Source organism: Tachyglossus aculeatus, chromosome 22 (assembly GCF_015852505.1).
Source record: "Tachyglossus aculeatus isolate mTacAcu1 chromosome 22, mTacAcu1.pri, whole genome shotgun sequence".
Taxonomy (NCBI): Eukaryota; Metazoa; Chordata; class Mammalia; order Monotremata; family Tachyglossidae; genus Tachyglossus; species Tachyglossus aculeatus.
Window position 1 is genome coordinate 58,443,517 of NC_052087.1, and position 14,434 is coordinate 58,457,950.

At 48.7% G+C, this 14,434-nt stretch overlaps 1 protein-coding gene across 3 annotated transcripts in view; it reads left to right on the plus strand.

The window, feature by feature from the left end:
- The window catches only part of SSH3 (slingshot protein phosphatase 3), a 78,005-nt gene that overhangs the window by 33,289 nt on the left and 30,282 nt on the right, over positions 1–14,434 (plus strand). For 2 of the 3 annotated variants that reach the window (XM_038764371.1, XM_038764373.1), the window contains exons 6-8: positions 2,652–2,717; positions 9,359–9,547; positions 12,687–12,780. In XM_038764371.1, the coding sequence (XP_038620299.1) occupies positions 2,652–2,717; positions 9,359–9,547; positions 12,687–12,780 (349 nt within the window). The remainder of the gene's footprint in view (positions 1–2,651; positions 2,718–9,358; positions 9,548–12,686; positions 12,781–14,434) is intronic. The other variant, XM_038764372.1, reaches the window with a different exon arrangement.

A 14,434-nucleotide genomic window follows, 5' to 3' on the forward strand; every position in this document is an offset into this window, starting at 1 on the left:
TTATTATTATTATTATTATTATTATTATTAATGGACACATTCCCTACCCATGTGGCAGTGGAGAGGGTGCAGGCGGGAGGGATGGGGCTGGGGGCTGCACCCTTGCTGTGTGACCTTGGACAAGTCACTTCACTTCCCTGTGCCTCAGTAATCTCATTCATTCATTCATTCATTCATTCAATCGGATTTATTGAGCGCTTACTGTGTGCAGAGCACTGTACTAAGCGCTTGGGAAGTCCAAGTTGGCAACATTTAGAGACGGTCCCGTCCCAATGGCGGGCTCACCGTCTAGAAGACTGTAAAATGGGGATTGAGACGGTAAGCCCCATGTGGGATGGGGACTGTCTCCAATCCGATTTGCTTGTATCCACCCCAGCGCTTAGTACAGTGCCCGGCATGTGGTAAGCGCTTAACAAGTACCATCATTATTATTCATTCATTCATTTATTCAATTGTATTTATTGAGTGCTTGCTGTGTGCAGAGCACTGGCCTAAGCGCTTGGGAAGGACAAGTGGGCAACATTCATTCATTCATTCATTCAGTCGTATTTATTGAGCGCTTGCTGTGTGCAGAGCACTGGCCTAAGCGCTTGGGAAGGACAAGTGGGCAACATTCATTCATTCATTCATTCAATCGTATTTATTGAGCGCTTACTGTGTGCAGAGCACTGGCCTAAGCGCTTGGGAAGGACAAGTGGGCAACATTCATTCATTCATTCGTTCAATCGTATTTATTGAGCACTTACTGTGTGCTGAGGACTGGACTAAGCGCTTGGGAAGGACAAGTTGGCAACATTCATTCATTCATTCAATCATATTTATTGAGTGCTTACTGTGTGCAGAGCACTGGCCTAAGCGCTTGGGAAGGACAAGTTGGCAACATTCATTCAATCGTATTTATTGAGCGCTTACTGTGTGCAGAGCACTGGCCTAAGCACTTGGGAAGGACAAGTGGGCAACATTCATTCATTCATTCAATCGTATTTATTGAGCACTTATTGTGTGCAGAGCACTGGCCTAAGCGCTTGGGAAGGACAAGTGGGCAACATTCATTCATTCAATCGTATTTATTGAGCGCTTACTGTGTGCAGAGCACTGGACTAAGCGCTTGGGAAGTCCAAGTTGGCAACAGATAGAGATGGTCCCTACCGAACAGCGGGCTCACAGTCTAGAAGGGGGAGACAGAAGACAAAACAAAACATATTAACAAAATAAAATAAATAGAATAAATATGTACAAGTAAAATAAATCTGTACAAACATATATACATATATACAGGTGCTGTGGGGAGGGCGAGGAGGGGGAGGGGAAAGAGGGGGCTCAGTCTGGGAAGGCCTCCTGGAGGAGGTGAGCTCTCAGTAGGGCTTTGAAGGGTCTCATCATCATTATCATTATTATTATTATTTGAAGGGATTTGATTATTATTATTATCATATTACTATTTGAAGGGCTTTGGTTATTATTATGATTAATTTTTATGATGATTATGACCCTCTCCCCCACTTTCCCTCCAGAGAAATTATTATTTCTTCTTCTTATTATTATTATTATTTGAAGGGCTTTGATTCTTATTATGATTAATGGTGATGATGATGATGACCCTCTCCCCCACTTTCCCTCCAGAGAAATTATTATTTCTTCTTCTTATTGTTATTATTTGAAGGGCTTTGATTCTTATTATGATTAATGGTGATGATGATGATGACCCTCTCCCCCACTTTCCCTCCAGAGAAATTATTATTTCTTCTTCTTATTGTTATTATTTGAAGGGCTTTGATTATTATTGTGATTAATGATGATGATGATGATGACCCTCTCCCCCACTTTCCCTCCAGAGAAATTATTATTTCTTCTTCTTATTATTATTATATTATTATTTGAAGGGCTTTGCTTATTATTATGATTAATTATTATGACCCTCTCCCCCACTTTCCCTCCAGAGAAATTATTTCTTATTATTATGATCATATTATTAGTATTTGAAGGGCTTTGATTCTTATTATGATTAATGATGATGATGATGATGACCCTCTCCCCCACTTTCCCTCCAGAGAAATTATTATTTCTTCTTCTTATTATTATTATTCTAGTATTATTATTTGAAGGGCTTTGATTCTTATTATGATTAATGATGATTATGACCCTCTCCCCCACTTTCCCTCCAGAGAAATTATTATTTCTTCTTCTTATTATTATTATTCTAGTATTATTATTTGAAGGGCTTTGATTCTTATTATGATTAATGATAATGATGATGATGATGATGACCGTCTCCCCCACTTTCCCTCCAGAGAAATTATTATTTCTTCTTCTTATTATTATATCATCATTATTATTATCCGAAGGGCTTTGATTCTTATTATGATTAATGATGATGATGATGATGACCCTCTCCCCCACTTTCCCTCCAGAGAAATTATCATTTCTTCTTCTTCTCATTCTAATATTATTATTATCTGAAGGGCTTTGATGATTATTATGATTAATGATGATGATGACCCTCTCCCCCACTTTCCCTGCAGAGAAAGGATTATTTCTTCTTCTTATTATTATGAAATTATTATTATTTGAGGGGCTTTGATTGTTGTCATGATGAATGCTGCTGATGGTGCTGCTGAGCCTGTCCCCCCCCCCCCCCCCTTTCCCCGCAGAGGCTTCAGCGTGAGTTCGGGGGGCCACAGCCGGATCTTCAAGCCCATTTCCATCCAAACCATGTGGTGAGCGCAGCGGGGCCCCTCAGGCCCCGCCCCCACCCCGCCGGCCCCGCCCCTTTCCCTCACGCCCCGCCCCTTCCCCTCACGCCCCGCCCCTCAGGCCCCGCCCCATCGCCTCGGGCCCCGCCTCCTTCCCCTCAAGCCCCGCCTCCATCCCCTCAGGGCCCGCCCCATCCCCTCTGAGGCCCCGCCCATTCCCCCTCAGGGTCCGCCCCATCCCCTCTCAGGCCCCGCCTCCACCTCCTCGGACCCCGCCCCTTCCCCTCGGGCCCCGCCCCCATCCCCTCAAGCCCCGCCTCCATCCCCTCAGGCCCCGCCCATTCACCTCAGGCCCCAGCCCACCCCTCAAGCCCCGCCCCCATACCCCCAGGCCCCGCCTCCATCCCCTCAGGCCCCGCCCCTCCCCCTCAGGCCCCGCCCTCTCCTCACTCAGGCCCAACCCCACCGACCCACCCCTTCCCCTCAGGCCCCGCCCCATCGCCTCGGCCCCCGCCCCTTTCCCTCGGGCCCCGCCCCCTTCCCCTCAAACCCCGCCTCCATCCCCTCAGGCCCCGCCCCATCCCCTCAGGGCCCGCCCCCATCCCCTCTCAGGCCCCGCCTCCACCTCCTCGGACCCCGCCCCTTCCCCTCGGGTCCCGCCCCCATCCCATCAAGCCCCGCCCCATCCCCCAGGCCCCGCCTCCATCCCCTCAGGCCCCTCCCATTCACCGCGGGCCCCCCCCCCCCGCCACATCCCCTCCCACCCCCTCAGGCCCCAGCCCACCCCTCAGGCCCCGCCCCTTCCCCTCAGGCCCCGCCCCTTCCCCTCCTACCCCGCCCCTTCCCCTCAGGCCCCGCCCTCTCCCCACTCAGGCCCCTCCCCTCAAGCCCCGCCCCAACCCCGCCGACCCACCCCTTCCCCTCAGGCCCCACCCCATCGCCAGGCCCCGCCCCCTTCCCCTCAGGCCCCGCCCCTTTCCCTCAGGCCCCGCCCCCACCCCCTCAGGCCCCGCCCTCCCCATATGTCCCGCCCCCACCCCTGTGACTGACTGCCCTGGCCCCGCCCCCTCCCCGAGATGACTCCGCCCCAGCCCCACCCCGTCTGAGGGATGACGTCACTTTCCCTGCCCCCTACAGCCCCGCCCCCCTGCGTGATGACGTCACCCTCTCCACGCCCCCTTCCCGCGATGACTCCGCCCCATCACTGCCCCCTTAGGGGAATGACGTCACCCTTTCCCCGCCCTCTCCCAAGGATGACTCCGCCCCGGCCCCACCCCTCGGTGGGATGACGTCACGTTCCCCGCCCCCTACAGCCCCGCCCCCTGCGGGATGACGTCACCCTCTCCAAACCCCCTCCCCTTGATGACTCCTCCCCATCACCGCCCTTTTAGGGGAATGACGTCACCCTTTCCCTGCCCCCTCCCAAGCGCTTGGGAAGTCCAAGTTGGCAACATACGGAGACGGTCCCTACCCAACAGTGGGCTCACAGTCTAGAAATTCATTCAATCGTCTGCATTGAGCGCTTACTGTGTGCAGAGCACTGGACTGAGCGTTTGGCATCATTCATTCATTCAGTCAATCGTATTTATTGAGCACTTACTGTGTGCAGAGCACTGGACTAAGCGCTTGGGAAGTACAAGTTGGCAACATAGAGAGACGGTCCCTACCCAGCAGTGGGCTCACAGGCTAGAAATTCATTCAATCGTCTGTGTTGAGCGCTTACTGTGTGCAGAGCACTGGGCTAAGCGCTTGGGAAGTCCAAGTTGGCAACAGAGAGAGACGGTCCCTACCCAACAACGGGCTCATGGTCTAGAAGGGGGTAATAATAGTATATAATTATGGCATTTATTAAGCGCTTACTATGTGCAGAGCACTGTTCTAATCAATCAATCAATCAATCAATCGTATTTATTGAGCGCTTACTTTGTGCAGAGCACTGTACTAAGCGCTTGGGAAGTACAAGCCGGCAACATCTAGAGACAGTCCCTACCCACCAGTGGGCTCACAGTCTAGAAGGGGGAGACAGACAACAAAACCAAACATACTAACAAAATAAAATAAATAGAATAGATATGTACAAGTAAAATAAATTAATAAATAAATAGAGTAATAAATATGTTCTAAGCGCTGGGGAGGTTACCAGGTGATCAGGTTGTCCCACGGGGGGCTCACCGTCTTCATCCTCATTTTCCAGATGAGGTCACTGAGGCCCAGAGAAGTTAAGTGATTTGCCCAAAGTCACACAGCTGACATTTGGTGGAGCCGGGATTTGAACCCATGACCTCTGACTCCAAAGCCCGGCCTCTTTCCACTGAGCCACGCTCCTTCCAGTACTTTCATTCATTCATTCATTCATTCAATCGTCTTTATTGAGCGCTTACCGTGTGCAGAGCACTGGACTAAGCGCTTGGGAAGTCCAAGTCGACTCCACTGAGCCACGCTGCTTCCAGTACTTTCATTCATTCATCCATTCAATCGTCTTTATTGAGCGCTTACCGTGTGCGGAGCACTGTGCTAAGCGCTTGGGAAGTCCAAGTCGACTCCACTGAGCCACGCTGCTTCCAGTACTTTCATTCATTCATTCAATCGTCTTCATTTTTAGACTGGGAGCCCACTGTTGGGTAGGGACTGTCTCTATATGTTGCCAACTTGGACTTCCCAAGCGCTTAGTACAGTGCTCTGCACACAGTAAGCGCTCAATAAAGACGATTGATTGATTGATTGATTGATTGAGCGCCTACTGTGTGCAGAGCACTGTGCTAAGCGCTTGGGAAGGACAAGTCGGCACGGTCCCTACCCAACAGCGGGTTCACAGTCTAGGAGGCGCTTACTACATACCAATGGGCTCACAGTCTAGAAGGGGGTACGGCTTCCAGTCGCCGGAAGCCAGGGCCCTTCACCCCCCTCCCCGACATAATTATGAAGAGAAGCAGCGTGGCTCAGTGGAAAGAGCCCGGGCTTTGGAGTCAGAGGTCATGGGTTCAAATCCCGGCTCCGCCAATTGTCAGCTGGGTGACTTTGGGCAAGTCACTTCGCTTCTCTGGGCCTCAGTTCCCTCATCTGGAAAATGGGGGCCAAGACTGTGAGCCCCACATGGGACAACCTGCCTTGTAACCTCCCCAGCGCTTAAAACGGTGCTTTGTACATAGTAAGCGCTTAATAAATGCCATTATAAAAAAAAAGATAGTAATAGTGGCATTTATTAAGAGCTTACTATGTGCAAAGCACTGTTCTGAGCCCTGACCCCTCGTCCCCCTCTCCATCCCCCCATCTTACCTCCTTCCCTTCCCCACAGCACCTGTATATATGTTTGTACAGATTTATTACTCTATTTATTTATTTTACTTGTACATATCTATTCTATTTATTTTATTTTGTTAGTATGTTTGGTTTTGTTCTCTGTCTCCCCCTTTTAGACTGTGAGCCCACTGGTGGGTAGGGACTGTCTCTATGTGTTGCCAATTTGTACTTCCCAAGCGCTTAGTACAGTGCTCTGCACATAGTAAGCGCTCAATAAATACGATTGATTGATTGATTGATTGTCAGCTGGGTGACTTTGGGCAAGTCACTTCGCTTCTCTGGGCCTCAGTTCCCTCATCTGTCAAATGGGGATGAAGACTGGGAGCCCCCCGTGGGACAACCTGATCACCTCGTAACCTCCCCAGCGCTTAGAACGGTGCTTTGCGCATAGTAAGTGCTTAATAAATGCCATTATAAAAAAATGATAGTAATAATGGCGTTTATTAAGCGCTTACTATGTGCAAAGCACTGTTCTGAGCCCTGACCCCTCGTCCCCCTCTCCATCCCCCCCATCTTACCTCCTTCCCTTCCCCACAGCACCTGTATAGATGTATATATGGTTGTACAGATTTATTACTCTATTTATTTATTTTACTTGTACATATCTATTCTATTTATTTTATTTTGTTAGTATGTCTGGTTTTATTCTCTGTCTCCCCCTTCTAGACTGTGAGCCCACTGTTGGGTAGGGACTGTCTCTAGATGTTGCCGATTTGTAAGCGCTTAGTCCAGTGCTCTGCACACAGTAAGCGCTCAATAAATACGATTGATGATGATGGTGATGATGATTTTGTTAGTATGTTTGCTTTGGTTCTCTGTCTCCCCCTTTTAGACTGTGAGCCTACTGTTGGGTAGGGACTGTCTCTATATGTTGCCAATTTGTACTTCCCAAGCGCTTAGTACAGTGCTCTGTGCATAGTAAGCGCTCAATAAATACGATTGATGATGATGATGATGATTTTGTTAGTATGTTTGGTTTTGTCCTCTGTCTCCCCCTTTTAGACTGTGAACCCAATGTTGGGTAGGGACTGTCTCTATATGTTGCCAATTTGTACTTCCCAAGCGCTTAGTCCAGTGCTCTGCACGCAGTAAGCGCTCAATAAATACGATTGATGATGATGATGATGATTTTGTTAGTATGTTTGGTTTTGTCCTCTGCCTCCCCCTTTTAGACTGTGAGCCCACTGTTGGGTAGGGACCGTCTCTATATCATCATCATCATCAATCGTATTTATTGAGCGCTTACTATGTGCAGAGCACTGGACTAAGCGCTTGGGAAGTACAAATTGGCAACATATAGAGACAGTCCCTACCCAACAGTGGGCTCACAGTCTAAAAGTCTATATGTCGCCAACTTGGACTTCCCAAGCGCTCAGTCCAGTGCTCTGCACGCAGTAAGCGCTCAATAAATACGATTGATGATGATGATGATTTTGTTAGTATGTTTGGTTTTGTCCTCTGTCTCCCCCTTTTAGACTGTGAACCCAATGTTGGGTAGGGACTGTCTCTATATGTTGCCAATTTGTACTTCCCAAGCGCTTAGTCCAGTGCTCTGCACGCAGTAAGCGCTCAATAAATACGATTGATGATGATGATGATGATTTTGTTAGTATGTTTGGTTTTGTCCTCTGCCTCCCCCTTTTAGACTGTGAGCCCACTGTTGGGTAGGGACCGTCTCTATATCATCATCATCATCAATCGTATTTATTGAGCGCTTACTATGTGCAGAGCACTGGACTAAGCGCTTGGGAAGTACAAATTGGCAACATATAGAGGACAGTCCCTACCCAACAGTGGGCTCACAGTCTAAAAGTCTATATGTCGCCAACTTGGACTTCCCAAGCGCTCAGTCCAGTGCTCTGCACGCAGTAAGCGCTCAATAAATACGATTGATGATGATGATGATTTTGTTAGTATGTTTGGTTTTGTCCTCTGTCTCCCCCTTTTAGACTGTGAACCCAATGTTGGGTAGGGACTGTCTCTATATGTTGCCAATTTGTACTTCCCAAGCGCTTAGTCCAGTGCTCTGCGCACAGTAAGCGCTCAATAAATACGATTGATGATGATGATGATTTTGTTAGTATGTTTGGTTTTGTCCTCTGCCTCCCCCTTTTAGACTGTGAGCCCACTGTTGGGTAGGGACCGTCTCTATATCATCATCATCATCAATCGTATTTATTGAGCACTTACTATGCGCAGAGCACTGGACTAAGCGCTTGGGAAGTCCAAGTTGGCAACATATAGAGACAGTCCCTACACAACAGTGGGCTCACAGTCTAAAAGTCTATATGTCGCCAACTTGGACTTCCCAGGCGCTCAGTCCAGTGCTCTGCACGCAGTAAGCGCTCAATAAATACGATTGATGATGATGATGATTTTGTTAGTATGTTTGGTTTTGTTCTCCGTCTCCCCCTTTTAGACTGTGAGCCCACTGTTGGGTAGGGACCGTCTCTATATCATCATCATCATCAATCGTATTTATTGAGCACTTACTATGTACAGAGCACTGGACTAAGCGCTTGGGAAGTACAAATTGGCAACATATAGAGACAGTCCCTACCCAACAGTGGGCTCACAGTCTAAAAGTCTATAGGTCGCCAACTTGGACTTCCCAAGCGCTCAGTCCAGTGCTCTGCACGCAGTAAGCGCTCAATAAATACGATTGATGATGATGATGATTTTGTTAGTATGTTTGGTTTTGTTCTCTGTCTCCCCCTTTTAGACTGTGAGCCCACCGGTGGGTAGGGACTGTCTCTATATCATCATCATCATCAATCGTATTTATTGAGCACTTACTATGTGCAGAGCACTGGACTAAGCGCTTGGGAAGTACAAATTGGCAACATATAGAGACAGTCCCTACCCAACAGTGGGCTCACAGTCTAAAAGTCTATAGGTCGCCAACTTGGACTTCCCAAGCGCTCAGTCCAGTGCTCTGCACGCAGTAAGCGCTCAATAAATACGATTGATGATGATGATGATTTTGTTAGTATGTTTGGTTTTGTCCTCTGTCTCCCCCTTTGAGACTGTGAGCCCACTGGTGGGTAGGGACTGTCTCTAGATGGTGCCAACTTGGACTTCCCAAGCGCTCAGTACAGTGCTCTGCACGCAGTAAGCGCTCAATAAATACGATTGATGATGATGATGATTTTGTTAGTATGTTTGGTTTTGTCCTCTGCCTCCCCCTTTGAGACTGTGAGCCCACTGGTGGGTAGGGACTGTCTCTAGATGGTGCCAACTTGGACTTCCCAAGCGCTCAGTACAGTGCTCTGCACGCAGTAAGCGCTCAATAAATAGGATTGATGATGACCCCTGACCCCTGACTGGTGGCTGTGCCTCATCCTACCCCCCGACCCCGTCCCCAGGGCCACCCTGCAGGTCCTGCACCAGGTGTGCGAGGCGGCCTTGGCCGGCGGGCTGGTGCCCGGGGGCGGGAGTGTACTGGACTGGACGAAGCACTACCGGGCCCGAGTGACCTCCGACCAAAGCTGCCTCAACGAGTGGACGGCCATGGCCGACCTTGAGTCTCTACGGGCCGACCCGGACCCCGGCCGGTCAGTGTCCGGGGCTTTCGAGGGAGACTGGCAGAATAATAATAATAATAATGGCATTTATTAAGCGCTTACTACATCCCAAGCGCTGGGGAGCCTACCAGATGATCAGGTTGTCCCACCTGGGCCTCCCAGTCTTCACCCCCATTTGACGGATGAGGGAACTGAGGCCCGGAGAAGTTAACCCGCAAAGCAGCGGGGCTCCGTTTAAAGAGCCCGGGCTTTGGAGTCGGAGGTCGTGGGTTCAAATCGCGCCCCCGCCAACTGTGGGGCTTTGGGCCAGTCACTTCACTTCTCTGGGCCTCGGTTGCCTCGTCGGTAAAATAGGGGTTAAAACTGCGAGCCCCCCGTGGGACAACCTGATGACCCGTGTCACTTCCCCAGCGCTTAGAGCAGCGCTTTGCACATAGGAAGCGCTTAATAAAAGCCATCATTATATGGGGGAGCAGCGTGGCTCCGTGGAAAGAGACCAGGCTTTGGAGTCAGAGGCCATGGGTTCAAATCCTGGCTCCGCCATTGTCAGCTGGTGACTTTGGGCAAGTCACTTCACTTCTCTGGGCCTCAGTTCCCTCATCTGGAAAATGGGGATGAAGACTGGGAGCCCCCATGGGGCAACCTGATCACCTTGTAGCCTCCCCAGCGCTTAGAACAGTGCTTTGCATGTAGTAAGCGCTTAATAAATGCACTTCTCCCCCTTCTAGACTGTGAGCCCACTGTTGGGTAGGGACCGTCTCTATATGTTGCCAACTTGGACTTCCCAAGCGCTTAGTACAGTGCTCTGCACACAGTAAGCGCTCAATAAAGACGATTGATTGATTAAGTGACTTGCCCAAAGTCACCCAGCTGACAATTGGCAGAGGCGGGATTTGAACCCATGACCTCTGACTCCCAAACCCGGGCTCTTTCCACTGAGCCACGCTGCAGAACCTGGGTCAGTGGAGGCTGATGGCGGACGCTGATTGGGGCCGGGGGCCGTAATAATGTCGGTATTCTTTAAGCGCTTCCTAATAATAATAATAGTAATGATGATGGCATTTATTAAGCGCTTACTACGTGCAAGGCACCGGTCTAAGCGCTGGGGAGGTTACAAGGTGATCAGGTTGTCCCCCGGGGGGCTCACAGTCTTCATCCCCATTTGACAGATGAGGGAACTGAGGCCCAGAGAAGTGATGTGACTTGCCCGAAGTCACCCAGCTGACAAGTGGCCGAGCCGGGATTTGAACCCATGACCTCTGACTCCAAAGCCCGGGCTCTTTCCACCGAGCCGCACTGCTTCTTATGTGCCAAGCCCTGTTCTAAGCGCTGGAGTCGATCCAAGGTCATCAGCTTGTCCCTCGTGGGGCTCACAGTCTTATCATCAATCGATCAATCAATCGTATTTATTGAGCGCTTACTATGTGCAGAGCACTGTACTAAGCGCTTAGTACAGTGCTCTGCACACAGGGCTCATAGTCTTATGCTGAGAAGCAGCGTGGCTCAGTGGAAAGAGCCCGGGCTTTGGAGTCAGAGGTCATGGGTTTGAATCCCGACTCCGCCACATGTCTGCTGTGTGATCTGGGGCAAGTCACTTCACTTCTCTGGGCCTCAGTTACCTCATCTGTAAAATGGGGATGAAGACTGTGAGCCCCCCGTGGGACCACCTGATCACCTTGTAACCAAAAACAGCGCTTAGAACGGTGCTTTGTGCATAGTAAGCGCTTAATAAATGCCATTATTATTATTATTATTATGTTATATATTATATTGTTATATTATACCGCTCCCAAGCAACTGAGAGAAGCAGCATGACTCAGTGGAAAGAGCCCGGGCTTTGGAGTCAGAGGTCATGAGTTCAAATCCCAGCTCCGCCACTTGTCAGCTGTGTGACTTTGGGCAAGTCACTTCACTTCTCTGGGCCTCAGTTCCCTCATCCGTAAAATGGGGATGAAGACTGGGAGCCGCCCGTGGGACAACCTGATCACCTTGTAACCAAAAACAGCGCTTAGAATGGTGCTTTGCGCATAGTAAGCGCTTAATAAATGCCATTATTATTATTATTGTTATCTCCCCTCCCAGCCCCAAAGCATTTATATACATTTCTGTAATTTAGTGATATTAATGTCTGCCTCCCCCTCTAAAAATAATAATGATAATGATGGCATTTATTATGCGCTTACTATATGCAAAGCACTGTTCTAAGCGCTGGGCTGTAAACTGCGCTTACTGCGTGCAGAGCACTGTACTAAGCTCTTTGTTATATTGTTACATTATTATCAGTGGAAAGAGCCCGGGCTTTGGAGTCAGAGATCACGGGTTCAAATCCCGGCTCCGCCAGTTGTCAGCTGTGTGACTTTGGGAAAGTCACTTCACTTCTCTGGGCCTCAGTTCCCTCATCTGTAAAATGGGGATGAAGACTGTGAGCCCCCCGTGGGACCACCTGATCACCTTGTAACCAAAAACAGCGCTTAGAACGGTGCTTTGCGCATAGTAAGCGCTTAATAAATGCCATTATTATTATTATTATTATTATTATGTTATGTATTATATTGTCATATTATACCTTTCCCAAGCAACTGAGAGAAGCAGCGTGGCTCAGTGGAAAGTGCCCGGGCTTTGGAGTCAGAGGTCATGGGTTCAAATCCCGGCTCCGCCAGTTGTCAGCTGTGTGACTTTGGGCAAGTCACTTCACTTCTCTGGGCCTCAGTTCCCTCATCCGTAAAATGGGGATTTAGACTGTGAGCCCCCTGTGGGACCACCTGATCACCTTGTAACCAAAAACAGCACTTAGAACGGTGCTTTGTGCGTAGTAAGCACTTAATAAATGCCATTATTATTATTATTATTATCTCCCCTCCCAGCCCCAATTTCTGTACATTTCTGTCATCTAGTTATATTAATGTCTGCCTCCACCTCTAATAATAATAATAATGATAATGATGGCATTTATTATGCAGTTGCCATATGCAAAGCACTGTTCCAAGCGCTGGGCTGTAAACTGCCCTTTCTGTGTGCAGAGCACTGTACTGAGCGCTTTGTTACATTGTTATACTATTATGTTATATATGATATTGTTATATTACGACCAGTTGGGTCAACGGAGGCTGACGGGGCCGGGGGCCGAGGAGGCCGGGGTTGATGGAGGCTGACGGAGTTGGGCCTGCAGGGCCTCGGAGCTGGAACTGACGGAGAGACGGATCCGGGAGGAGCTGCGACATGTACTGGACGCCTGTGACCTGGACAGCGTAACTGCCAAGGAGGTGGGGCTGGGGGGCGGCGGGATCCCCCCCACCAGACCCCCCACCACCCCCACCTCAGCTTGGGGAAGCTCACGGGGGCCGGGGAAGGTGCCTCATTATCGTTACACTGTATTCAATCCATCAGTCGTATTTACTGAGCGCTTACTGTGCGCAGAGCACTGGACTAAACGCTTGGGAAGTCCAAGTTGGCAACATCGAGAGACGGTCCCTGCCCGACAGCGGGCTCACAGTCTAGAAGAGGGAGACAGACAACAAAACATATTAACAAAATAAAATAAATAGAATAAATATGTACAAATAAAACAGCACATTCATTCATCCAATCATATTTATTGAGCGCTTACTGTGTGCAGAGCACTGGACTAAACGCTTGGGAAGCCCAAGTTGGCAACAGCGAGAGACGGTCCCTGCCCGACAGCGGGCTCACAGGCTAGAAGGGGGAGACAGAGAACAAAACATATTAACCAAATAAAATAAATAGAATAAATATGTACAAATAAAACAGCGCATTCATTCATCCAATCGTATTTATTGAGCGCTTACTGTGTGCAGAGCACTGGACTAAGCGCTTGGGAAGTCCAAGTTGGCAACATCTAGAGATGGTCCCTACCCAACTCACAGTCTAGAAGGGGGAGACAGAGAACAGAACCAAACATATTAACAAAATAAAATAAATAGAATAGATATGTACAAGTAAAATAAATACGTAAATAGAGTAATAGTAATATTCATTCATTCAATTGTATTTATTGAGCGCTTACTGTGTGCAGGGCACTGTGCTAAGCGCTTGGGAAGTACATGCTGAGAAGCAGCGTGGCTCAGTGGAAAGAGCCCGGGCTTTGGAGTCAGAGGTCATGGGTTCCAATCCCAGCTCCGCCAATTAATAATAATAGTAATAATGATGGCATTTATTAAGCGCTTACTATGTGCAAAGCACTTTTCTAATAATAATAATAATAATGATGGCATTAGGCACTTACTATGTGCAAAGCACTGTTATAATAATAATAATAATAATGGCATTTATTAAGCACTTACTATGTGCAAAGCACTGTTCTAATAATAATCATAATAATGATGATGGCACTTATTAAGCGCTTACTATGTACAAAGCACTGTTCTAAGCACTGGGAAGGTTACAAGGTGATCAAGTTGTCCCCTGGGGGCTCACAGTCTTCATCCCCATTTTCCAGATGAGGGAACTGAGGCCCAGAGAAGTGAAGTGACTTGCCCAAAGTCACACAGCTGACAATTGGCAGAGCTGGGATTTGAACCCACGACCTCTGACTCCAAAGCCCGGGCTCTTTCCACTGAGCCACGCTGCTTCTCTAAGAGCTGGGGAGGTTACAAGGTGATGAGGTTGTCCCACGGGGGACTCACAGTCTTCATCCCCATTTTCCAGATGAGGGAACTGAGGCCCAGAGAAGTGAAGTGACTTGCCCAAAGTCACACGGCTGACAACTGGCAGCTGTGTGACCTGTATATATGCTTGTACGTATTTATTACTCTATTTATTTTACTTGTACATATTTATTCTATTTATTTTATTTTGTTAATATGTTTGGTTTTGTTCTCTGTCTCCCCCTTCTAGACTGTGAGCCCGCTGTCGGGTAGGGACCGTCTCTAGATGTTGCCAACTTGGACTTCCCAAGCG